This window comes from Pelophylax lessonae (genome assembly GCF_965119305.1).
Source record: "Pelophylax lessonae genome assembly, chromosome: 10".
NCBI lineage: Eukaryota > Metazoa > Chordata > Amphibia > Anura > Ranidae > Pelophylax > Pelophylax lessonae.
The window spans coordinates 238,042,407-238,062,672 of record NC_138777.1 but is presented as its reverse complement, the minus strand read 5'-3'; the positions used below and the strand labels follow the sequence as shown (position 1 = coordinate 238,062,672).

Here is a 20,266-nt window from a genome sequence, read left to right as displayed (position 1 = left end):
AATAAAGATTGGTCTAAAATTTTCAACAGACTAAATCTGGAGTCTCCAATATTTTCAGTGTGGGGGGTGGAGGGGGGGGGGGGGCACATTGTAGATTTTATAAAAATTCGGGCTGAAAAAATCAGTTTTATAAAATAAAAGATTAACATTGAAATGAATGAATGAGCACGGTCCAAGAAATAACTTCACATCGGAGTCCCCAAAATCAGGGTCCCCATTTCATAACAGAAGCCTTGCCCTTTACATCAGAGCCCCCCCCCGCCCCTTATGTCAGAGGTCCTCTTTCACATTACATCAGAGCCCTCCTCCCCCCTTTACATCAGAGGCCCCCTTTCACATTACATCAGAGCCCCCCCCATTACATCAGAGCCCTCCTCCCCATTACATCAAAGCCCCCCTCACTCCATTACATCAGGGCTCCCCTCCCCATTACATCAAAACCCCCCTCCACTTACATCAGAGCCCCCCCCCTCTTTACATCAGAGGCCCCCTTTCATATTACATCAGAGCCCCCCTCCCTATTACACCAGAGCCCCCCTCCTCCCATTACATCATAGCCCCCCTCTGTATTACATCATAGCCCCCCCTCCCCCCATTACATCAGGGCCCCCCTCCCCATTACATTAGAGCCCCCCCTCCAAATTACATTAGAGCCCCTCTCCCCACCTCCTTACAGCAGGATCCCCTGTCACATCACAGCCACCCCCCCCCCCCCCCCCCACACACACACACACTCCATTTCATATCAAAGCCCCCACACACATACATTTCACACCAGAAGCCTTCTTCACATCAGTGTCCCTTTTTCACATCTGAAGCCCCCATCATATCAGAGTCCCCCCTTTCACATCAGAGGCCCCCTTTTATATCAGAAACCTCCATCACAATAGAGGCCCCCCCCCCCCATCCATCACCCTCCCCCTCTTTTTCATCAAAGCCCTCATCAGCACATCAGAACCCCCCCCCCCCATCACATCACAGTCCCCCCCTTTATGTCAGAGGCCCTGTTTCACATTAAAAGCCCCCATCAAATCAGAGCCCCCCCCCGCCTTTACATCAGAGTTCCACCTTTCACATCAGAAGCCCCCATAATATCTGAGCCCCGTTTCACATCAGAGCCCATCCCCCTCTTCATATTAGAGTACCCCTTTCACATTAGAAGCTCCCATCACACGGAGACCGCTGGCTTTACTTTAGCACAGTTGCATCTCTTGCTGGAAGTCTCTGCCTTTCCCTGAAAGACTTTATCCGTTGGCTGAAATTACTTTTTAATTACCGTCTGTCCCTCGGCTCCCATCCGTCAGCCGGTCCTCCTATTATAGATGGGGGATATATAAGATGCATGGGAGTGATTATCGCAGCGATTGGCTACTAATGTGCTGCAGATACAGGAGGGAATTCAGGTGAAATAATAGAAGATGAAAACATTCATCACATAAAGTCCAATATTGAAGCGTAATCTGCGCAGGCGGAGCTCCCCCGGGCTCTCTAATGTCCACTAACACACCATTACCAGAACTGGAACCCAGTAATCCCACGTGCTGTACTGGGAAACACACAATCACAGCAGTTATTACTAAGTACGGCCATACGGCACGCAATCCCCGCCCCCCAACGCACCACTTAGACTAACATCATAAGAGCAGCACTGCGTCCACTCAGGGCTATAAGTGGGTCTTTACCAGCATTGCAAATCCAGAAACAATGTGTGCACTAAGGTACAGGAAATCCTCCCTTACTTGTCACCCCTTGTCTCCGCCCCCTACCCACCTCTGAGCACTGCCCTTTTTCTCTACCCCCTACCCATCTCCGAGCATCGTCCCTTGTCTCCGTCCCCTACCCACCTCCGAACATGGTCCCTTAGTTCCATCCCCTACCCACCTCCAAGCACCGTCTCTTAGATCCACCCCCTACCCACCTCCGAGCACCGTCCCTTTGTTCCACCCCCTACCCACCTCCAAGCACCGTCCCTTAGTTCCACCCCCTACCCACCTCTGAGCACCATCCCTTGGTTCCACCCTCTACCCACCTTCAAGCATCGTTCCCTTAGTTCCACCCCCTACCCACCTCCGAGCACCATCCCTTTGTTCCACCCCCTACCCACCTCCAAGCATCGTTCCCTTAGTTCCACCCCCTACCCACCTCTGAGCACCATCCCTTGGTTCCACCCTCTACCCACCTTCAAGCATTGTTCCCTTAGTTCCACCCCCTACCCACCTCCGAGCACCATCCCTTTGTTCCACCCCCTACCCACCTCCAAGCATCGTTCCCTTAGTTCCACCCCCTACCCACCTAAGAGCACCATCCCTTGGTTCCACCCTCTACCCACCTCCAAGCACCGTCCCTTGTCTCTGCCCCTTATCCACCTCCAAGCACCGTCCCTTGTCTCTGCCTCTTACCCACCTCCAAGCACGGTCCCTTGGTTCCACCCCCTACCCACCTCTGAGCACCGTCCCTTATCTCCACCCCCACCCACCTCTGAGCACTGTCCCTTGCCCCCCCCTACCCAACTCTGAGCACCATCCCTTGTCCTCGCCCCTTACCCCCCTCTGAGCACTGTCCCTTGGTTCCACCCCCTACCCACCTCTGAGCACTGTCCCTTGGTTCCACCCCCTACCCACCTCTGAGCACCATCCCTTGTCCTTGCCCCTTACCCACCTCTGAGCACTGTCCCTTGGTTCCACCCCCTACCCACCTCTGAGCACTGTCCCTTGGTTGCACCCCCTACCCACCTCTGAGCACCATCCCTTGTCCTTGCCCCTTACCCACCTCTGAGCACTGTCCCTTGGTTCCAACCCCTACCCACCTCTGAGCACCGTCCCTTGTCTCTGCCCCTTACCCACCCCCAAGCTCCATCCCTTGTCCCCCCCCCCCCCCTTACCCACCTCTGAGTCTGAAGGGTTGCTGTACCAGTAAATGGATTACATATGTAGCTGGAGGTACACATCACACGTATCAGTATTACAAAGCACAGGTATGTTATTTAGACAAATCATTCTCTTACCTCATATTTTGGAGGAATGCGTGCGCCAAATCCCAAAGCAGAAAATCTCTTATCGCTAAACAGAAAGAACATCTAAAATGAATAAACAGTACAGCATGCATGTTTCCTATGCAAATACACATGACAGATAAATGTGGAAAAAGAAATCCCTGCAAAATAAGGCTTCATTATACATAATTACAATCCTTAGTACATTGGCAAACATCCATATCCATAGTGAAAGAGTGCAACGTTATTTCCCCACAACGTTTCTAGAATGTAACACCTCGTGTCTTCCACCATATACCACACTGAAGCTTACCGCCCCTGATGACATCATATCTGACAAAACGATTGGAAAGAAAAACTAATCCTTTGGTAGATAAAACAACACCTGTATAAATATTTCCACTATGTGACCCGCCGCCACCCCCACCCCCAGCCCCTGTTCCCATCTCACTCATACATTGGACATAGAGGAAGGACTGCTCCGTACCTGTCGTAGTCTTGGCAGATTTCCCCTACAGCAACTAATGCTTTCAGGTATTCGTTGGGTTGGTAAGGGTTAATATAATGGAGAGAGCAGCTATTTCGAGGGTCCCCATTGGAGGCTGTGAAGTCTATGGCCACCTGGAAGAGAGAAGAAAGGCAGTAATATTATACAGGCATGGATATGCTTGCCAGCAGTCCTGATTGTCAAAGAAAATCTTGAGATTTCTGACCTGGGGGAGGTGGAATGTAATAGACAATGTGTATACCTAGGAGGATATGTTTAAGAGTCAGTCTACCCAAAAAAGATATTTAATCTGTGCCTGATGGGCAGAGTCAGCCACTAGTGCCTTCACCTCTAGTGGACTTCCATAGTGCCATCGTTCTGCCATTGTTCCTGGTCATTTCCATCAACCCGGGAGTTTTATGTGTTCCTGCTTCCTATTGGGTGTTCTAACTCTTTCTATTGTTTTCACATAAAACAGGGGTCTCCCAACTTTCTGAACAAGGGGCCAGTTTACTGTCCTTCAAACTTTATGGGGGCCAGACTGTGGCCAGTGGGAGTAGAAAAAGCCTTGGTGTCAGTGGGAGTAAACAATGCCCCATTCTCAACCAGGGTTCCATTAAATCCTAGGGCTCCTCCAGAGGTTGCTAGCGGTTTTTCGATCATAGAGCAACTTCTGCCTCCTAGATGAGTAACCACTATCAACCATGATCTTTTTTAGCTGTCTGCATGAGATGATCGTCCCAATGACCACAAATTTAAGGACAATTCCTCTAAGTGACCATCACACGTTCCATGAATCTTTGAAAGCGTAATTATTAGTAGAGGCTCCGTGAGCCTGGAAAGTTATTTCAAGGGTTCCTCCATAATGAAGTAATATAACCATTGGCTCAGCCATGTAATCAAAGACGTCACAAACGATGAAACACGTAGGGTGGAGCTAAGTGCTGACATAATCGCGCAAAGCGGACGTAACTTGAAAGTTGTATGTTTTTGCCATCTGGAGTATTATTTCAATACGCATTTGTATTATGCTATATGTAAGTGCATTACATGGTAATTTGGAGATTTTACACTACATGGAGCATATGCTCATCCTTTTCTCTTTGAGTGCAAGTGGCTGGTGGTTTGAGATGGTTTGAGATGACGAGGTTCATTTATTGTTTAAATTCTCTGACCGGAAGGAGATCAGATGGATGTGGAATAATACTATATATTGCCTCATTACCAGGGGGGGGGCTTATTCTTCTGGTAAGCCTGCAGTCTGATATGCTGTAGCACACTCAGCGAACATTTTCTTTTTGGATTTATTTATCACATTTACGCACTTTGTAGACTTTTTCTCTGGCATTTTATTTTTTTTTTGCTGTTCACCTATTAATAAGTGTATATTGATATAAGCACAACATTATGAGCACCATCCCTTGGCCTCACCCCTTACCCATCTCTGAGCAGATGATGCTAGGATTAACCAGCCTATTTACATGCGCAGTTATGTTGGAACAGGAAAGGGACATCTCCAAGCTGTTCCTACAAAGTTGGGAGCTTGAAATTGTCCAAAATGTCTTGGTATGCTGACGCCTTAAGAGTTCCCTTCACTGGAAATAAGGGGCCAAGCCCAACCCCTGAAAAACCATAATCCCCCCTCTACCAAATGATTTGGACCAGTGCACAAAGCAATGCCCATATAGACATGGATGAGTGAGTTTGGGGTGGAGGAACGTGACTGGCCTGCCCATATTCCTGACGTCAACCCAATAGAACACCTTTGGGATTAATTATAGCAGAGACTGTGAGCCAGGCCCTCTCTTCCAACATCAGTGCCTGACCTCTAAAATGTGCTTCTGGAAGAACGGTCAAACATTCCCATAGACACACTCCTAAACCTTGTGGACAGCTTTCCCAGAAGAGTTGAAGCTGTTATAGCTGCAAAGGGTGGTCCAACCCAATATTGAACCCCACGGACTAAGACTGGGATGCCATTAAAGTTAATGTGTGTGTAAAGGCAGGTGTCCTAATACTTTTGACAATATAGTGTATTACAGTATATATTAATAATGATGGGTCAGACCGGGACATGTGAAAGGCAGTATGGGTAGATGGGGTTTAACACCAGAGATACATTGTGTATTTTATTACTCCTTTGGCAGTACAAGTATCAGAGGACTCTTACACCATGGTGCAGTATAATTGTATTTTCTTCCCTAGGAACTCATGATGTCGTCTATTCCAGAAATACCCAAAACTCTTCTCTGCAGACGTCAAGCCAGAAGGGCCCTACAGTCCTTTTTAATCCAAATTTAGCAGGATTTCTCTGCAGAAGGTATTATTACAAATGTGGTGAAGAGTAGCATTAGCTTACTCAAGCTGCACTTTACGTTACACAACATGACATTCGATTCAAATTACTGGCTTGTGCATGTCCTCCTGCAACTTGCACCCAACACATTGCTATAGCGATCCCGCTCCCTCCTGCCTCATTATCCTCTGATATCAGATCACACCGGTGTGTATTGTTGGCGTCCGGTGCTATGTCCTGTTCTGGATAGGAGATGCGTGCTGCAGAAAGGACAACAGAGCGGTGTCCTATTCCGGGGCTGTGAAAATCAGAAGACTGAGGGGGATGTTCTGGGATTTTGTACGGGATTTGTCTGTGCTTACACTGCGGCAGGTGGTGACCTCATCACTGATATACGCTGCCCGACCAAAAAAAAAAAAAAAGTTGCCACCTGGAATTAACTAAGCAGCTAACTAAACTAAGCATGCAGTAACTCTCCTATTGGAAAATTACTGCATTATTACAGAGGTGCCCCGTCCATTGGGGGCATCCCCCTATCCATGCATCTGGCCCCCTAATCTCCATGCAGGGCGCCGGACGCATGGAGTTCAATGTTTTTTTTTTTTGTTTTAAGCACGTGATTGGAGCCAGAGGCTCTCTAATAGGCTTCAAAAAAAGAGTGGGCTCGTTGTCGCAGATCACTGCGCCCTGAGCCCACCCAGTTGTGTGATAATAGCGAATGAATATTCGTTATTGTCCCAAGGATCCTCCTCCTGCCCAATCAGTAAGCGGGCCCTGAGAACCGTTTCCCGATTGGCCGAAAGGAGAAGCCATGCCATTGACCATGGAGGAGGGGGGAGGAGACGCAGAAGACTAAGGGGGAAGAAGCTGCCGCCGCCGCTGCTGCTGCCTGCCCTCCCTCTACATGTCCAGGCAGGGTGAGTGAGCCGGTGACCGGGGGGGGGGGGATATGGTGTGCGGGCTTTTGTGGTCCGGGTTGGGGGGGGTATTGTGTGGTCCGTCTAACGCCCCCCCCGGACATGGAGCACCAGCCGCCACTGCCAAAGAATGAGGTCAGCTCAGTGGCGTAGCGTGGGGGGTGCTGGGGGGGGCCAGCCGCACCGGGCGCAAAATCTGGGGGGGGGGCGCAGTGTCATGCATTGTCATGCTGCCATTTAGGAGCCTGCTCAGCCATCCTGAACAAGCCCCTGCATGGATCGCGGGACTCGGTCAGTACAGTACAGCTCCGGATGGAGGGTGGGACTTCAAGTTAACTTGCAGGTGATTGGTTGCTAGCAACCAATCACAAGCTGATTACCAGGAAAAGTTGTGCAGATCCCGCCCTCCTTCCAGAGCTTCCTGCGTCTGATGTCAGCTTCATGCTTGCTGCCATCTATGCAGAGCTGTCCACTCCACTGCTGTCTCCTCTGTATGTAATGTGCATTGTGAAGGAAGCTGAGGGTGCTGTGAAGGTGGAACTGAGGACAGGGAGTTGAGGACAGGAATCTGAAGATGGGGGAATGGGGGATGGGGGGGGGGCTGAGGACAGGAATCTGAAGATGGGGGGGGGGGGCTGAGGACAGGAATCTGAAGATGGGGTAAAGCTGAGGACAGGAATGTAAAGGGGTAGTGGGGGTCAGGAATTTAAAGGGGTAGTGGGGGACAGGAATGTAAAGGGGTAGTGGGGGACAGGAATGTAAAGGGGTTGTGGGGGTCCGGAATGTAAAGGGGGAGTGGGACCGGAATGTAAAGGGGTAGTGGGGGTCAGGAATGTAAAGGGGTTGTGGGGGTCAGGAATGTAAAGGGGGAGTGGGGGACAGGAATGTAAAGGGGTAGTGGGGGACAGGAATGTAAAGGGGTAGTGGGGGACAGGAATGTAAAGGGGTACTGGGGATGAGGACAGGAATGTAAAAGGGTGGGGGGGGGTGAGGACAGGAATGTAAAGGCGGAAGGGAGGTGATATAGAGGGGGCTGAGAACAGAAATGTGAAGGAGGAGGGGCTTGATATAAAGGGGCATAAGGATAGGAATGTAAAGGGGGGGGGGGTGATGACAAGGATGTGAGGGGGAGGGGATATGAAGGTGGGCTGAGGACAGTAATGTGAAGGTGGGGGGGGTTGTGATGTGCAGGGGGCTGAGAACACTGATGTAATGACAGGATTGTGATGTGAAGGATATGAGGCTAGCTTTATAACATTGCTACCTGTGTTCTGCATGTAGGCAGCCCATTCATTTCATTTTGTGAAATTGCCAGTATAATAATTAGGTAGGTTAGTGTAGGAATCAGGTACTTCTCTGTAGTGGTCAGTGTAATTGTCAGGTAGGTTTGTGTAGTGGTCAGGTAGGTCTGTATAGTGGTCAGGTAGGTGTCAGTATAGAATTTTGGTTGGTCAGTGTAGTGATCAGGTTGGTTAGTGCAAGAATAAGGTAGGTCTCTGTAGTTGTCTGTGTAGTTGTCAGGTAGGTCTGTGTACGTGTCAGTATAGTAATCAGGTAGGTCAGTGTAGGAATAAGGTAGGTCAGTGTAGTGGTCCGTGTAGGGGGCGCAAATTACTTACCTTGCCCCGGGCGCTGACAACCCACGCTACGCCACTGGGTCAGCTGACTGCCTGAATATACGGAATGACCACCTTTAGGCATGTCTGTGGCAGAAGCGGTGCAGCCTTTTTACGGGGGAATCAGAGCCGCCCAGGGGGCAATTGTCCCCCCCCCCGCCCCCTGGGCCAGTCCTCCGCTGTGTTACACTGTGCTCCGAACATTCCCACTCTCCACCCACAACAGGAGAGGGAGCCCAGTTACCCTTCCTTGCCCTGGGCGGTGGACCGGCCTGTCCCAATATGGTTTCTACTCTTAGGCCTAAAATGGTTGACCCTTTGTCTTCTCATTGGTGTTGATAACCGAATGAACAGGTATGTGGCTGCTGGTGTATAAGGAAGAGAGAGTCCTAGTACTTACTGTAAAGTGGATTTGACAGCCGCCCATGATGTAATCGAGGAAGGAGTAAACTCTGTGAATCTGTTATATAAAAAAAATAAAATAATGGTAGGTATAAAAATCAAAGAAAGCTTTGAAGGCCACATACCGAAACTGAAAACCATCCATGGGTTACATTTCCATGAGGTACACGTTGAATCTTTACACTTCGGAAAGAGATTATCACATTCTTTTTTAGGTAAATAACATGGAATGGCTTTGGCCATTAAGGCAAATGAGCCATAAAAATTACAACAATTACTATCATTGTGCAATCACAGGGGACAACAACTCCCATCAGAAGGCACAGTACGTGGTCATCTGCCCCATACAGTTCAGAGTTTGCTTGGTTGTATAAAGCAGTTGACCATAACGTGTACCTCCCACCAGTGCCAGGACTAAGTCATCTAAAGCCCTAGAGCCTAGCCGAATATTAATGACCTTCGACTTCTGCCCTGGCTTTGCTCCTGTCTACTGATTGGGTGCTACTTGTTTTGGCCGGTGGGTAACAGTTGTCTGTGCCTCACACCCAACAGCTGGCATTGCCTGCAGCATCGCCCCTCGTGCCCCTCTATGTCCTCACATCTTCTGTCACCAATACTTGGGGTGTTGGACAAGAGGTGCAAGGCAAGCCCATTCTTCAGGTCAATAGACATTAGGTGCATGGCAGGAGCCAGTGCTGGGACAAGGTCATCCAGTGGCCCAGATGACAAACTGCACCCCCCCCCTTCACGGCACGCTCCCGACCCAATTAGGAAGCGGAAAAGCCAATCCACGGGACCCCCGGCCGCCATTGCCGCTGGGCACCCACGATCGCTCCCCGCTGAAAGAGAACGACGGTCTGCTGTTGTAAACGAGTTTATGCTCATGACGTCACCACGCACTCCCAAAACCACAAATTGACCAGATCGGATCCCGGGACCGGTATTTTTTATTTCAAGTTTCTTTTTGGTTTATTTTTTCACTGATTTTAGGTTGATTGTATTAACCATTAGCGCGGCAAAGATTTATGTGTATACATTGTTTTACAATCCACTCTTCTACTGCTTTTTTTTTTTTTGATCTGCCAGCGTGATATTGGTTTGTTCACATTCTCACATAGGAGTCTTTATTATCACACAAACTGGGATCTTACTGGGATGTCACATGAACCAGCAAAATCAGTGCAGCTTTATTAGGCTTCTGTGGGGCCAAAACTTCTCTAATAGAACAATTATGAACACATGAAAAGTAAAATCAGGAATTTTGCTCACCTTCATGTCAGATAATATAACTAAACCGGAGTTCTTGTAATTCCGCTTTTTTATTTTGTATTTCGGATTCATACAGTCCCATTGTATCTACAAAGTGATAAGAAAAGTGATCTCAGATCTCGCACACAATACCGATATTTGTAGGAAAGAAGTCATTTGCATCCTCATAGAACTTTGCACACCTAACATTGAAGAAAGGGAATTTTAGCAGAAAATCGCTCAAAACGCACGTCAAAACACACGAAATCACGAGTTTCCATTCATTTTTATAGGAATTAAAACGTGCCAAAACCACATACATTTCCACAATTTGAGCTACAAAAAAAAAAGCTTCACAACTTTTTTAAAATTGAGGCGTTTGGCGTCAGGTGACTCGGGGTGGAGATGTGAACCGTCTCCATAGAGAGTCATTGATTTTTTTCTCCTCCAGCATTTTGGAGCTTCAACCTACCAATCACTGAGGTGTGAATGGGGCCTCACCCAGGAGAGCTGGAGGATCACATGACCGGAGCAGATCCAATTAAAAAAATGTGTCTACAGATCTTTTTTATATAGGGTAGGCAGGACAGGTAGGAGGAGGGGGGAGGGAACATTTTTAAGAATAGAGCTGGATTACAATTGTTTTGATATTTTAATCCACGGTATTGGATATCAATAGGCTTTTCCCAGAATTGTTATCCAATTTCCCAGGATAGGATGGAAATAATCAGATGGTTGGTAAAGAGATTTTCTTTATCCCAGCATCTTGCCGCTTAAATACAGCTAAAGTGCTAATTGTATTATTTCTGTCCCCACAAAACATTCGATGAGTATACAAAAAGTCCTTTCCACAGCTGCCGATCGACTCTCTTATTAAGTGATCAGATCAATGCAGGTAACTGAGAATTTTCGACAGCCAATTGATTTACTGGTGCGAACAAACAGTCTATCGAATGAACAGCTGGTGTGTATGGCTGAAGTCACACACATACATCCTGGCCTTGTATCCCCCGCCCTCCCCAGATTTATTATCTTATTGTCTACGGATCATTATCAGATCTCAAAGACACCTTCTAATGCTGTAAACCAATTATTGGCTTTTCTATTTCTATGAAAGTGACACCAAACTCTGGTTAAAGATGGATTCTTAACTCAAAAAAGTCCCTTCTATTGCTCTCAGCTTCCTCCAAGTCCTTTTTTTGCTGCTGTAATCTGACTTACTTTTAGAGGGTGACTATGTTCATTCTTTATGGTCCCAATGTATGTCGGAACGTAGCCACCCTGCCTTGGTCCCACTGTATGTAGGAATGTAGCCACCCTGCCTTGGTCCCCCTGTATGAAGGAATGTAGCCACCCTGCCTTGGTCCCCCTGTATGAAGGAATGTAGCTACCCTCCCTTGGTCCCAATGTATGTCGGAACGTAGCCACCCTGCCTTGGTCCCACTGTATGTAGGAATGTAGCCACCCTGCCTTGGCCCTACTGTATGTAGGAATGTAGCCACCCTGCCTTGATCCCCCTGTATGAAGGAATGTAGCCACCCTGCCTTGGTCCCCCTGTATGTAGGAATTTAGCCACCTCCCTTGGTCCCAATGTATGTTGGAACGTAGCCACCCTGCCTTGGTCCCACTGTATGCAGGAACGTAGCCACCCTGCCTTGATCCCCCTGTATGAAGGAATGTAGCCACCCTGCCTTGGTCCCCCTGTATGTAGGAATTTAGCCACCCTCCCTTGGTCCCAATGTATGTTGGAATGTAGCCACCCTGCCTTGGTCCCACTGTATGTAGGAATGTAGCCACCCTCCCTTGGTCCCACTGTATGTAGGAATGTAGCCACCCTGCCTTGGTCCTACTGTATTTAGGAATGTAGCCACCCTCCCTTGGTCCCACTGTATGTAGGAATGTAGCCACCCTGCCTTGGTCCCACTGTATGTAGGAATGTAGCCACCCTGCCTTGGTCCAACTGCATGTAGGAATGTAACCACCCTCTTGGTCCCCCTGTATGAAGAAATGTAGCCACCCTGTCTTGGTCTAACTGCATATAGGAATGTAACCACCCTCCATTGGTCCCACTGTATGTAGGAATGTAGCCACCCTGCCTTGGTCCACTGTATGTAGGAATGTAGCAACCCTCCCTTGGTCCCACTGTATGTAGGACTGTAGCCACCCTGCCTTGGTCCAACGGTATGTAGGGACGTAGCCACACTGTCTTGGTCCAACTGTTTGTAGGAATGTAGCCACCCTCTCTTGGTCCCACTGTATATAGGAATGTAGCCACCCTGCCTTGGTCCCATTGTATGTAGCCACCCTCTTACATGCTCTTGAGATGGGCTATGGACTATGGGATTTGTAGTTTGCATAGAGCAATGTACATGACTGAAATTAATGTGCACTGCTTATTCCAAACCCATATAGAATTGGAATTAAATGCAGACAGTGTGCATTCAGATTCATCCCCCGGCTCATGCATGCATATCAGATTTTGACATGCGGCTGTGTTTATGCAGTTGCTGCATCTGCATTTACAGGCTACCTGCATGCAACTCCAAGGCAGATGCAGATGCATCTCAGCATGCAGGACGGGTGCCAGTGCCCATCTAATTGAGCCTTTATAGTCATGTGACAACACAAGAGAAGAGTTGAGAGCCAGGGACAGAGTGTTGTCACCATAAAAGGAAGTGACTGAGCAAGGTACTTCATGGCAGGATCAGCAGGTATCACTTTAGTAAAAGCTGCAGATTTAAAAAATATGGAAATTGCTTTTTGAAACTGTCCTAGCATGTTAAAGCTTGGATGAGATTTTAGTTTAAACGTCTTGCTGCTCATGTAACTCATGATAGGATAGTCTTTCCCAACTCTTGGGCGTCATAATGCAGGGACGCCAGGGCTGGGCAGGAAGGGGTTAAAAAGATTGCACTTTACTGCGGGCCACGTGCAGGTCCATGTTTTTCCGTGCCAGCATCCCATTCATTTCTATTGGGACAATCGTTCCCTTACAGTTCTGTTAACACAGTGTGTTTGCTTTGCCTTGTAAGAGCAGGAGAATGCAATGTGACAAGTGGTGGGCAGTGGGGGAGCAATATAACGGGAGGTGAGTGCAGACCAGAGAGAGATGAGGATCAGCAAACCAGAGGGTCAGCAGAGCTGGGGGCTACTACTACTGAGTGGTGGATCAGCAGAGCTGGGGGTTACTACTATTGAGTGTTGGATCAGCAGAGCTGGGGATTACTACTGAGTGTTGGATCAGCAGAGCTGGGGGTTACTACTGAGTGGGGCATCAGCAGAGCTGGGGATTACTACTGAGTGTTGGATCAGCAGAGCTGGGGGTTACTACTGAGTGTTGGATCAGCAGAGCTGGGGGTTACTACTGAGTGGGGGATCAGCAGAGCTGGGGGTTACTACTGAGCCTTGGCATCAGCAGAGCTGGGAGTTACTACTGAGTGTTGAATCAGCAGAGCTGGGGGTTACTACTGAGTGGGGGTTTAGCAAAGCTGGGGGTTGCTACTTAGTGTGGGATCAGCAGAGCTACTGGTTACTACTGAGTGTTGGATCAGCAGAGCTGGGAGTTACTACTGAGCAGGGGAACAGAAGAGCTGGGGGTTACTACTGAGTGTTGGATCAGCAGAGCTGGGAGTTACTACTGACTGTTGGATCAGCAGAGCTGGGAAGTACTACTGACCAGGGGAACAGAAGAGCTGGGGGTTACTACTGAGTGTTGTATCAGCAGAGCTCGGAGTTACTACTGAGCAGGGGAACAGAAGAGCTGGGGGTTACTACTGAGTGTTGGATCAGCAGAGCTGGGGGTTACTACTGACTGTTGGATCAGCAGAGCTGGGAGGTACTACTGACCAGGGGAACAGAAGAGCTGGGGGTTACTACTGAGTGTTGGATCAGCAGAGCTATGGGTTACTAAAACACATAAAAAAGACATATAGAAGCGGGAGGGACTTTAATGTCCGGTAAAGTGGAAGTGAATGTAAATGAGCCCTAAAAGGGGAAGAAAAAAAAGAACAATACACTCCGTGCAATGCGCATCTGGTGCTCTAACTACATAATGATAGGATGCGCCTTGTCATGTGACCAGCTCTTGATGATTCTTTTTGTTTCATTAGGACTTTTAGTGATATCGCCAGGCAGCGCGGGGTTACACCAGGACAGATGCCACCACTAATTTACATTTCAAAAGCCACACGCCTCTTTCCTCCGCTCCCCCACGCCTGCTGAATTCTATCTCTCTTCCTCACCTTGTTCCCACCGATTGCCTTCTGCATCTCTTCAAAGGTTGCGTAAAATTCTCCAATAAAATCATGTTTTCCGCGGGAGTCATAATCCCAGACTAGGCACTGGAGGCAGAGAGGAGAAAGGGGGGGGGGGGGGGGTAGAGAGTCAGAAAGAGGATTACAAGGATGGCGAGAGAGCAAGACACAAGAGAAAGAAAGTGATTACAGAGAAACATGTGGGATGATCATTTAAAGGACACGTCAGCCATCAACTGAGATATACATTTTCGATTGATGCCAGTGATGAATCACCAACCAATAGGGACTTAACAGATCAACTGGCACCCTGACTGGGTACCTCCGTTGACGGATGCTCCTAGTGCTTCCCAAAGGCTCCAAGCACTCCACCAGACACCATAACCACCGCAGACCCCACAAACCGCCGCAGCTTGGTTGGGGTCTCACCGTCTCCTACCCACCCTGGACCTACGACAAGGCTCCAGGTTTCAGTGGGTGAACCTCTCTTTCCCCAGAGAGTGAAGCTGGAACAGGAACAAGCTTTTACAAGAGCTTGGTGGTTTTTCAAGGGAGTATGAAGAGCAAAGCAATCCCTTGTAGCATATCCCCCAATAAGAGACAGGACTCTAGATTGAGGGTGAAGTAGAACTCAAGGTTTAATGGTACAGCTGCTCTTTTATACAGTTTTCCCCCACAAGGTCCACCTGGGCGGTAACAGGACATGAAATTCACAATCCAATAAAAACAGTTTTACACTCAGTCACTCCCATACAGTGTACACAATCCCTCCCCTCTGCCTGATTACATTATCATGTGCAGATGAAATTGTATTCAGAAATAGAATTAACTTGAAGTAATTATCCAGCCATCTGGACAGAACGATGTGAGGTCATTAACATTTAACAATGGGACAGACTTAACACAATCCACATCCCACCTCAATAGACAGACAATAGGGAGAGCCTGCCAGTGACAGTCTGTCCGTCTCCTACATTGAAATACATGGAATACACATCTACGTATTGCTATGATTATTTAGGTGTCACAGACTTCATGACAACAGGCTATAGGTCTCACAGTGTAAAGTGGGATTAAATCTTCATATTTCTTGAGAGATATTGTTAATAAATATTACTATCCCATTTGAAGTTATCAAAACCATTTTCTCAGTGTCCCTTAAGCATCTGTCTTTCACTCCCAGTGACGGTGAGTACCGTCACAGGGACCGGCTCCATAAAAGGTAAATTAAAGCTAAATTCCATATATTCAGCCACTTTACTGAAATCTGAAGGCACACAAAGAGTTAAAGTGATACTAAAGTCTCGGTTTTTAGTTAGAAATAACAAACATATATACTTTAGTTGGTTTTGCACAGAGCAGCCTGGATCCTCCTCTTCTTGCGTCCCTCCCTGGCGCTCCTGGCCCCTCCTTCCAGTTGAGTGCCCCCACAGAAAGCAGCTTGCTATAGGGGCACCTGAGCCAAGTCGCAGCGCCCTGTGTCCATTCAGACATGGAGCCATGGCCCAGCCCGGCCCCTCTCTCTCCCCATTGGTTCACTGACTTTGATTGACCACAGTGGGAGCCAATGGCACCGCACTGCCTTCTCAGCCGATGAGGAGGGAGAGTCCTGGGCAACCGAGACAGTCCTACACTACAACCAGGGCTTTTTTTCAGCGGGAACGCGGGGGAACGCAGTTCCGGCACCTCCAGTCTGAATGTATGCAATAGCAAAGGGGTGCTGGGGTCAGTGGGGTGAGCTGAATGGCCTATTGAAGCTGGCTGCCAGGGAATCTATTGTTGCTGGGTTAAATCTATTGTTGCTGGTAGGCATTTTGTTGTGGGGGGGGGGGGCTATTGTTGCAGTGGACGATTTATTGGGGGAAGGGCGATTGTTGCAGGGGAGGATTTATTGTTGCTGGGGAGATATTGTTGCTGATTGCAGGGGATCTATTTTACTGTTTTTTTTTCTATTGTTGCAGGGGAAGATTTATTGTTGCTGGGGGGATCTCTTGTTGGAGGGCTCTATTGTTGCTGATTCCAGGGGATCTTATTTACTGCTTTTCTAGTTATCATTAACAAATTCTATACAAATTACCTAGAACCACAACATGATACTTGGTTCTGTATTCTCTAAAAGGGGGGTACTGGGAGGTGGGTAGAGGGTGGAACCAAAGGACAGCATTCGGAGGTGGGTAGGGGGTGGAGACAAGGGGTGACTCAGAAGAGGGGAGTACCTGCACCTATTCTCTGAGAAAAAAAGCCCTGCCTACAACATCGTTGGATCGAGAGAGGGCGCAGGAATGTATTAGGGGGGCTGAGGGGGGCTGCTTCACACAGAAGACTTTTTATCTTAATGCATAGAATACACCTTCTGACTTTACAACCACTTTATGTCCAACAAGGTTCATGTCACCTCCTGGACATATCTCTATTATTTACATCACCCTCTCTTGGTGCCACTGAATATAGCAGGGTTTCTCAACCAGGGTTCCTCCTGAGGTTGCTAGGGGTTCCTCCTGAGGTTGCCAGGGGTTCCTCCTGTGGTTGCCAGGGGTTCCTCGAGCAATGGGCAATTTCTGCCTCTTAGATAAGTTCCCAATGACACCATTGTTCCTCTTAGCTATCTGTTAGGGGGTGATTCTTCCCAATTATAAGGAGCATTCTTCCCACCGACTGTCATGAGTTGTATGTTTTAGATTTTTAGTAGGGGTTCCCCCAAGACCAGAAATTCATTTCAATGGTTCCTCTGTGTTGAAAAGGTTGAGAAAGGCTGGTATATAAGAACGTAGCCACCCTGCCTTGGTCCCACTGTATGTAGGAATGTAGTCATCCTCTCTTGGTCCCACTGTATATAGGAATGTAGTCATCCTCTCTTGGTCCCCCTGTTACTATATAGGAAGGTAGCCACCCTCTCTTGGTCCCCCTGTATGTAGAAATGTAGCCACCCCGCTTTGGTCCCACTGTATGTAGGAACATAGCCACCGTCTCTCTGGGTCCCCCTGTATGTAGCAATGTAACCACACTCTCTTGGTCCCACTGTATGTAGGAATGTAGCCACCCTCTCTTGGTCCCCCTGTTACTATATAGGAACGTAGCCACCCTCTCTTGGTCCCCCTGTATGTAGGAATGTAGCCACCCTGCATTGGTTCCTTTGTATGTAGGAAAGTAGTCACCCTCTCTTGGTCCCCCTGTATGTAGGAATGCAGCCACCCTCTCTCTGTCCCACTGTATGTAGGAACGTAGCCACCCTCTCTCTGTCCCACTGTATGTAGGAACGTAGCCACCCTCTCTTGGGCCCCCTGTATGTAGGAACGTAGCCACCCTCTCTCGATCCAACTGTATGTAGGAACATAGCCACTCTCTCTTGGTCCCACTGTATGTAGGAACGTAGCCACCCTGTCTTGGTCCCCCTGTATGTAGGAACATAGAATTCATGTCACCTCCTGGACTTATCTCTATTATTTACATCTGACAGGTTTATGGTTCTCACAGGGTAAACACTAGGGACTGAGAGAAGCACACGGCACCTATGCCCACCCTTCCTCTCTGCTGCCCATTCACAGAAGCCTTTGTAATTTATAAATTAGGTTGCATAATCCAAAGGCTTCTGTGATAAGACCAGAGGAGGGGAGAGGCAGGCATAGCAGCTGCTTAAACTCTACTGTTGAAGATGCTGAGAAGGTCCATTGTAGGGCTCCTGGTGCTACCGGTATGGCTGTCTTCCAGTAGCGCCATTAACCTGTCAGATGTAAATAATAGAGATAAGTCCAGGAGGTGTCTTGCACCTCGCTCTACTTAACTCATAGTATGCCTTCATTTTTTTTTTTTTTTACAAAGGAGCTGAATTCCTGGATTTCAGTTTTAAAATAAATATGTTACATAAAAAAGGACTCTGTAGGTGGGGCCTAGGCCCAGAGTACCCAATCAGGGAGAGACCACACACACAGTTTTTTTGATGTTGCAATTTGTCTTGCATATTGTATATAGGTTAGTGCTAATAAATAGAGATGGTTTTTATAGGCACTGATATAAGGCAATTAAGCAGTTGGTATTTTTACAGTGTCACCAAGCTTGGGCCTGTATTACAGAAGGATGGCCTCTGCTGGAGAGGTTGGGGTTTGCGGTGTACCGGGACAGCACAATAATGCTGCTGTAAGGAGCTCCACTTTACAAGTCAGGTTTTAGGATTTTTCCTCAAAACAAGCATTGTTCCTGAATTGATCCTACTTGCCAGGAACCTTTCCCTGCACTATGCACTTTCTCGCACCAGCAGGCTCTCTGCCCCTGACCTACCACTCGCTCCAGGCAGGTCCAAATGAGGTGGGTACCCGATTATATAACGTCCCTCACCAAGATGGCCACCAGAGATCTTGAGAGATTGCAGCGTCCAATCAGACAGCTGGCTCCTCTGAGATACTGATGGAGTCTCTTGGGGACAGTTCCCCCAACAGACTCCACACTATCTGTAATAATGACACAGCGCCTTCCACAGGTTGGAGGGGGGCCTGCACCTGCCTACAAATCCACTCAAGCCATCTGGGCCACTTCCAGGAGTGTCCAATTCCCGGTCGCCCTCTGCACTCTGTAGTTCCTCCTACTGATATCTACTCCACTATTGTGTCCTGCGTAGAGCCACCTACAGATTGGAGGGGGACCTGCACCTGCCTACAGTACAAGTCCATTTGGGACTCCTGGGCCATGTCCAGAATTGTTGGATTGCTGGTTGCCTTCTGCACTCTCTATTTTCTCCTACTGATACCTACCCCACTACTGTGGGGCATGGAACCGGCTTCTGCTCAGACACAGTTTACACCATCCATGCTGGGGGAGGGGGGGTCTGCGCTCTGTCCTTGTCTTCACCCCGCACTCAGTAGGTCAGCGGTGGGGACTTTTTACTTCTCTTCACCAGGAATCCTTTAGGCATGTCTGTGACAGAAGCTGTACAGCCTTTTTACAGGGCATCAGAGCGGCCCAGGGGGAAATTGCCCCCCTGCCCCCTGGCCCAGTCCTCCCCTGGCTCTAGTTGTCCCAGCACTGCTGTAGACACACCCGTTTGAGATTCTTCCCCATTTATCAGCATACAGCAGCAGCCATGAGAAAGGGGGAGGGTCTTTGTTCCCCCAAAACACGTTGACTTGAAAACCTGTTGCTACTTTTAATAAACAACTACAAATACACCTTCCAACTTGTATTTCATTGGATATCGGGTGCTCCTTCATACCTACCTTCACTAATATGAATGAGAATAAATCAGAAGACAAAAGTTTGCTTCCTGAAAAACTTTCTTTCAAAAGTTTGCATGGGAATTCTGTTACTTGCTGGAATTTGTTAATACATTTTTTTGCATTATATTACATTCAGCAGGAGAAATCAGCCTTGCAATGCTGCAGCAGGATGGGATATTAGAGGTGTAGGAACCCCAAATAATGCAATAAAAAGATTTGGTTTGTAGGGAAAAAACGTTTCACGTTGGTGTTTCATCTTACCCTGAGCTTCCTCTTCTCCTCGCAGCAGCACAGAGAACTCAGAGACACTTTAAATGGCTCCCAAACTGGGTTCAAGTTATTTTTTATGACCTGGACAAAAAAATAGAATCTCTTTATATAGTGCACAAAATCTCACAAATATAAACTTCTATAGCAACCACAGTCATGCAGGCAACATATTTCACACTGGTTCCAATACCCTCCCATAAAAATAAAGGGAAACACCGCTCCAGGTCAGCCAGCAACAATCTGCCACAACACAGGCGCCCGTCCAGCTCACAGCAAATGTATAATGTGAAGTAGAGCTGCCTGATTCTGCATAAAATGAGAATCACAATTTTTTTGCTTAGAATAAAGATCCCGATTCTCCCACGGTTCTTGGCGTAACATCTTTTACATTATACAAAAAAATTGGGCTAACTTTACTGTTTAGTTTTTTAAATTCATTAAAGTGTATTTTTTTCCCCAAAAAATCGCGTATGAAAGACCGTTGTACAAAAACAATGTGACATAAAATATTGCAATGGTCGCCATTTCATTCTCTAGGGTCGCTGCTAAATTTATATATATATATATATATATATATA

General features: G+C 47.8%; 1 protein-coding gene across 2 annotated transcripts in view; it reads right to left on the bottom strand.

Moving 5' to 3' along the window:
- Positions 1 to 20,266, bottom strand: part of CPNE7 (copine 7) — a 149,039-nt gene that overhangs the window by 51,028 nt on the left and 77,745 nt on the right. For both annotated transcript variants that reach the window (XM_082269609.1, XM_082269608.1), the window contains exons 6-11: positions 19,680 to 19,769; positions 14,200 to 14,298; positions 9,980 to 10,066; positions 8,709 to 8,768; positions 3,480 to 3,613; positions 3,005 to 3,059 (exon numbers count right to left, since the gene is read on the bottom strand). In XM_082269609.1, coding sequence (XP_082125735.1) covers positions 3,005 to 3,059; positions 3,480 to 3,613; positions 8,709 to 8,768; positions 9,980 to 10,066; positions 14,200 to 14,298; positions 19,680 to 19,769 — 525 coding nt within the window. The remainder of the gene's footprint in view (positions 1 to 3,004; positions 3,060 to 3,479; positions 3,614 to 8,708; positions 8,769 to 9,979; positions 10,067 to 14,199; positions 14,299 to 19,679; positions 19,770 to 20,266) is intronic.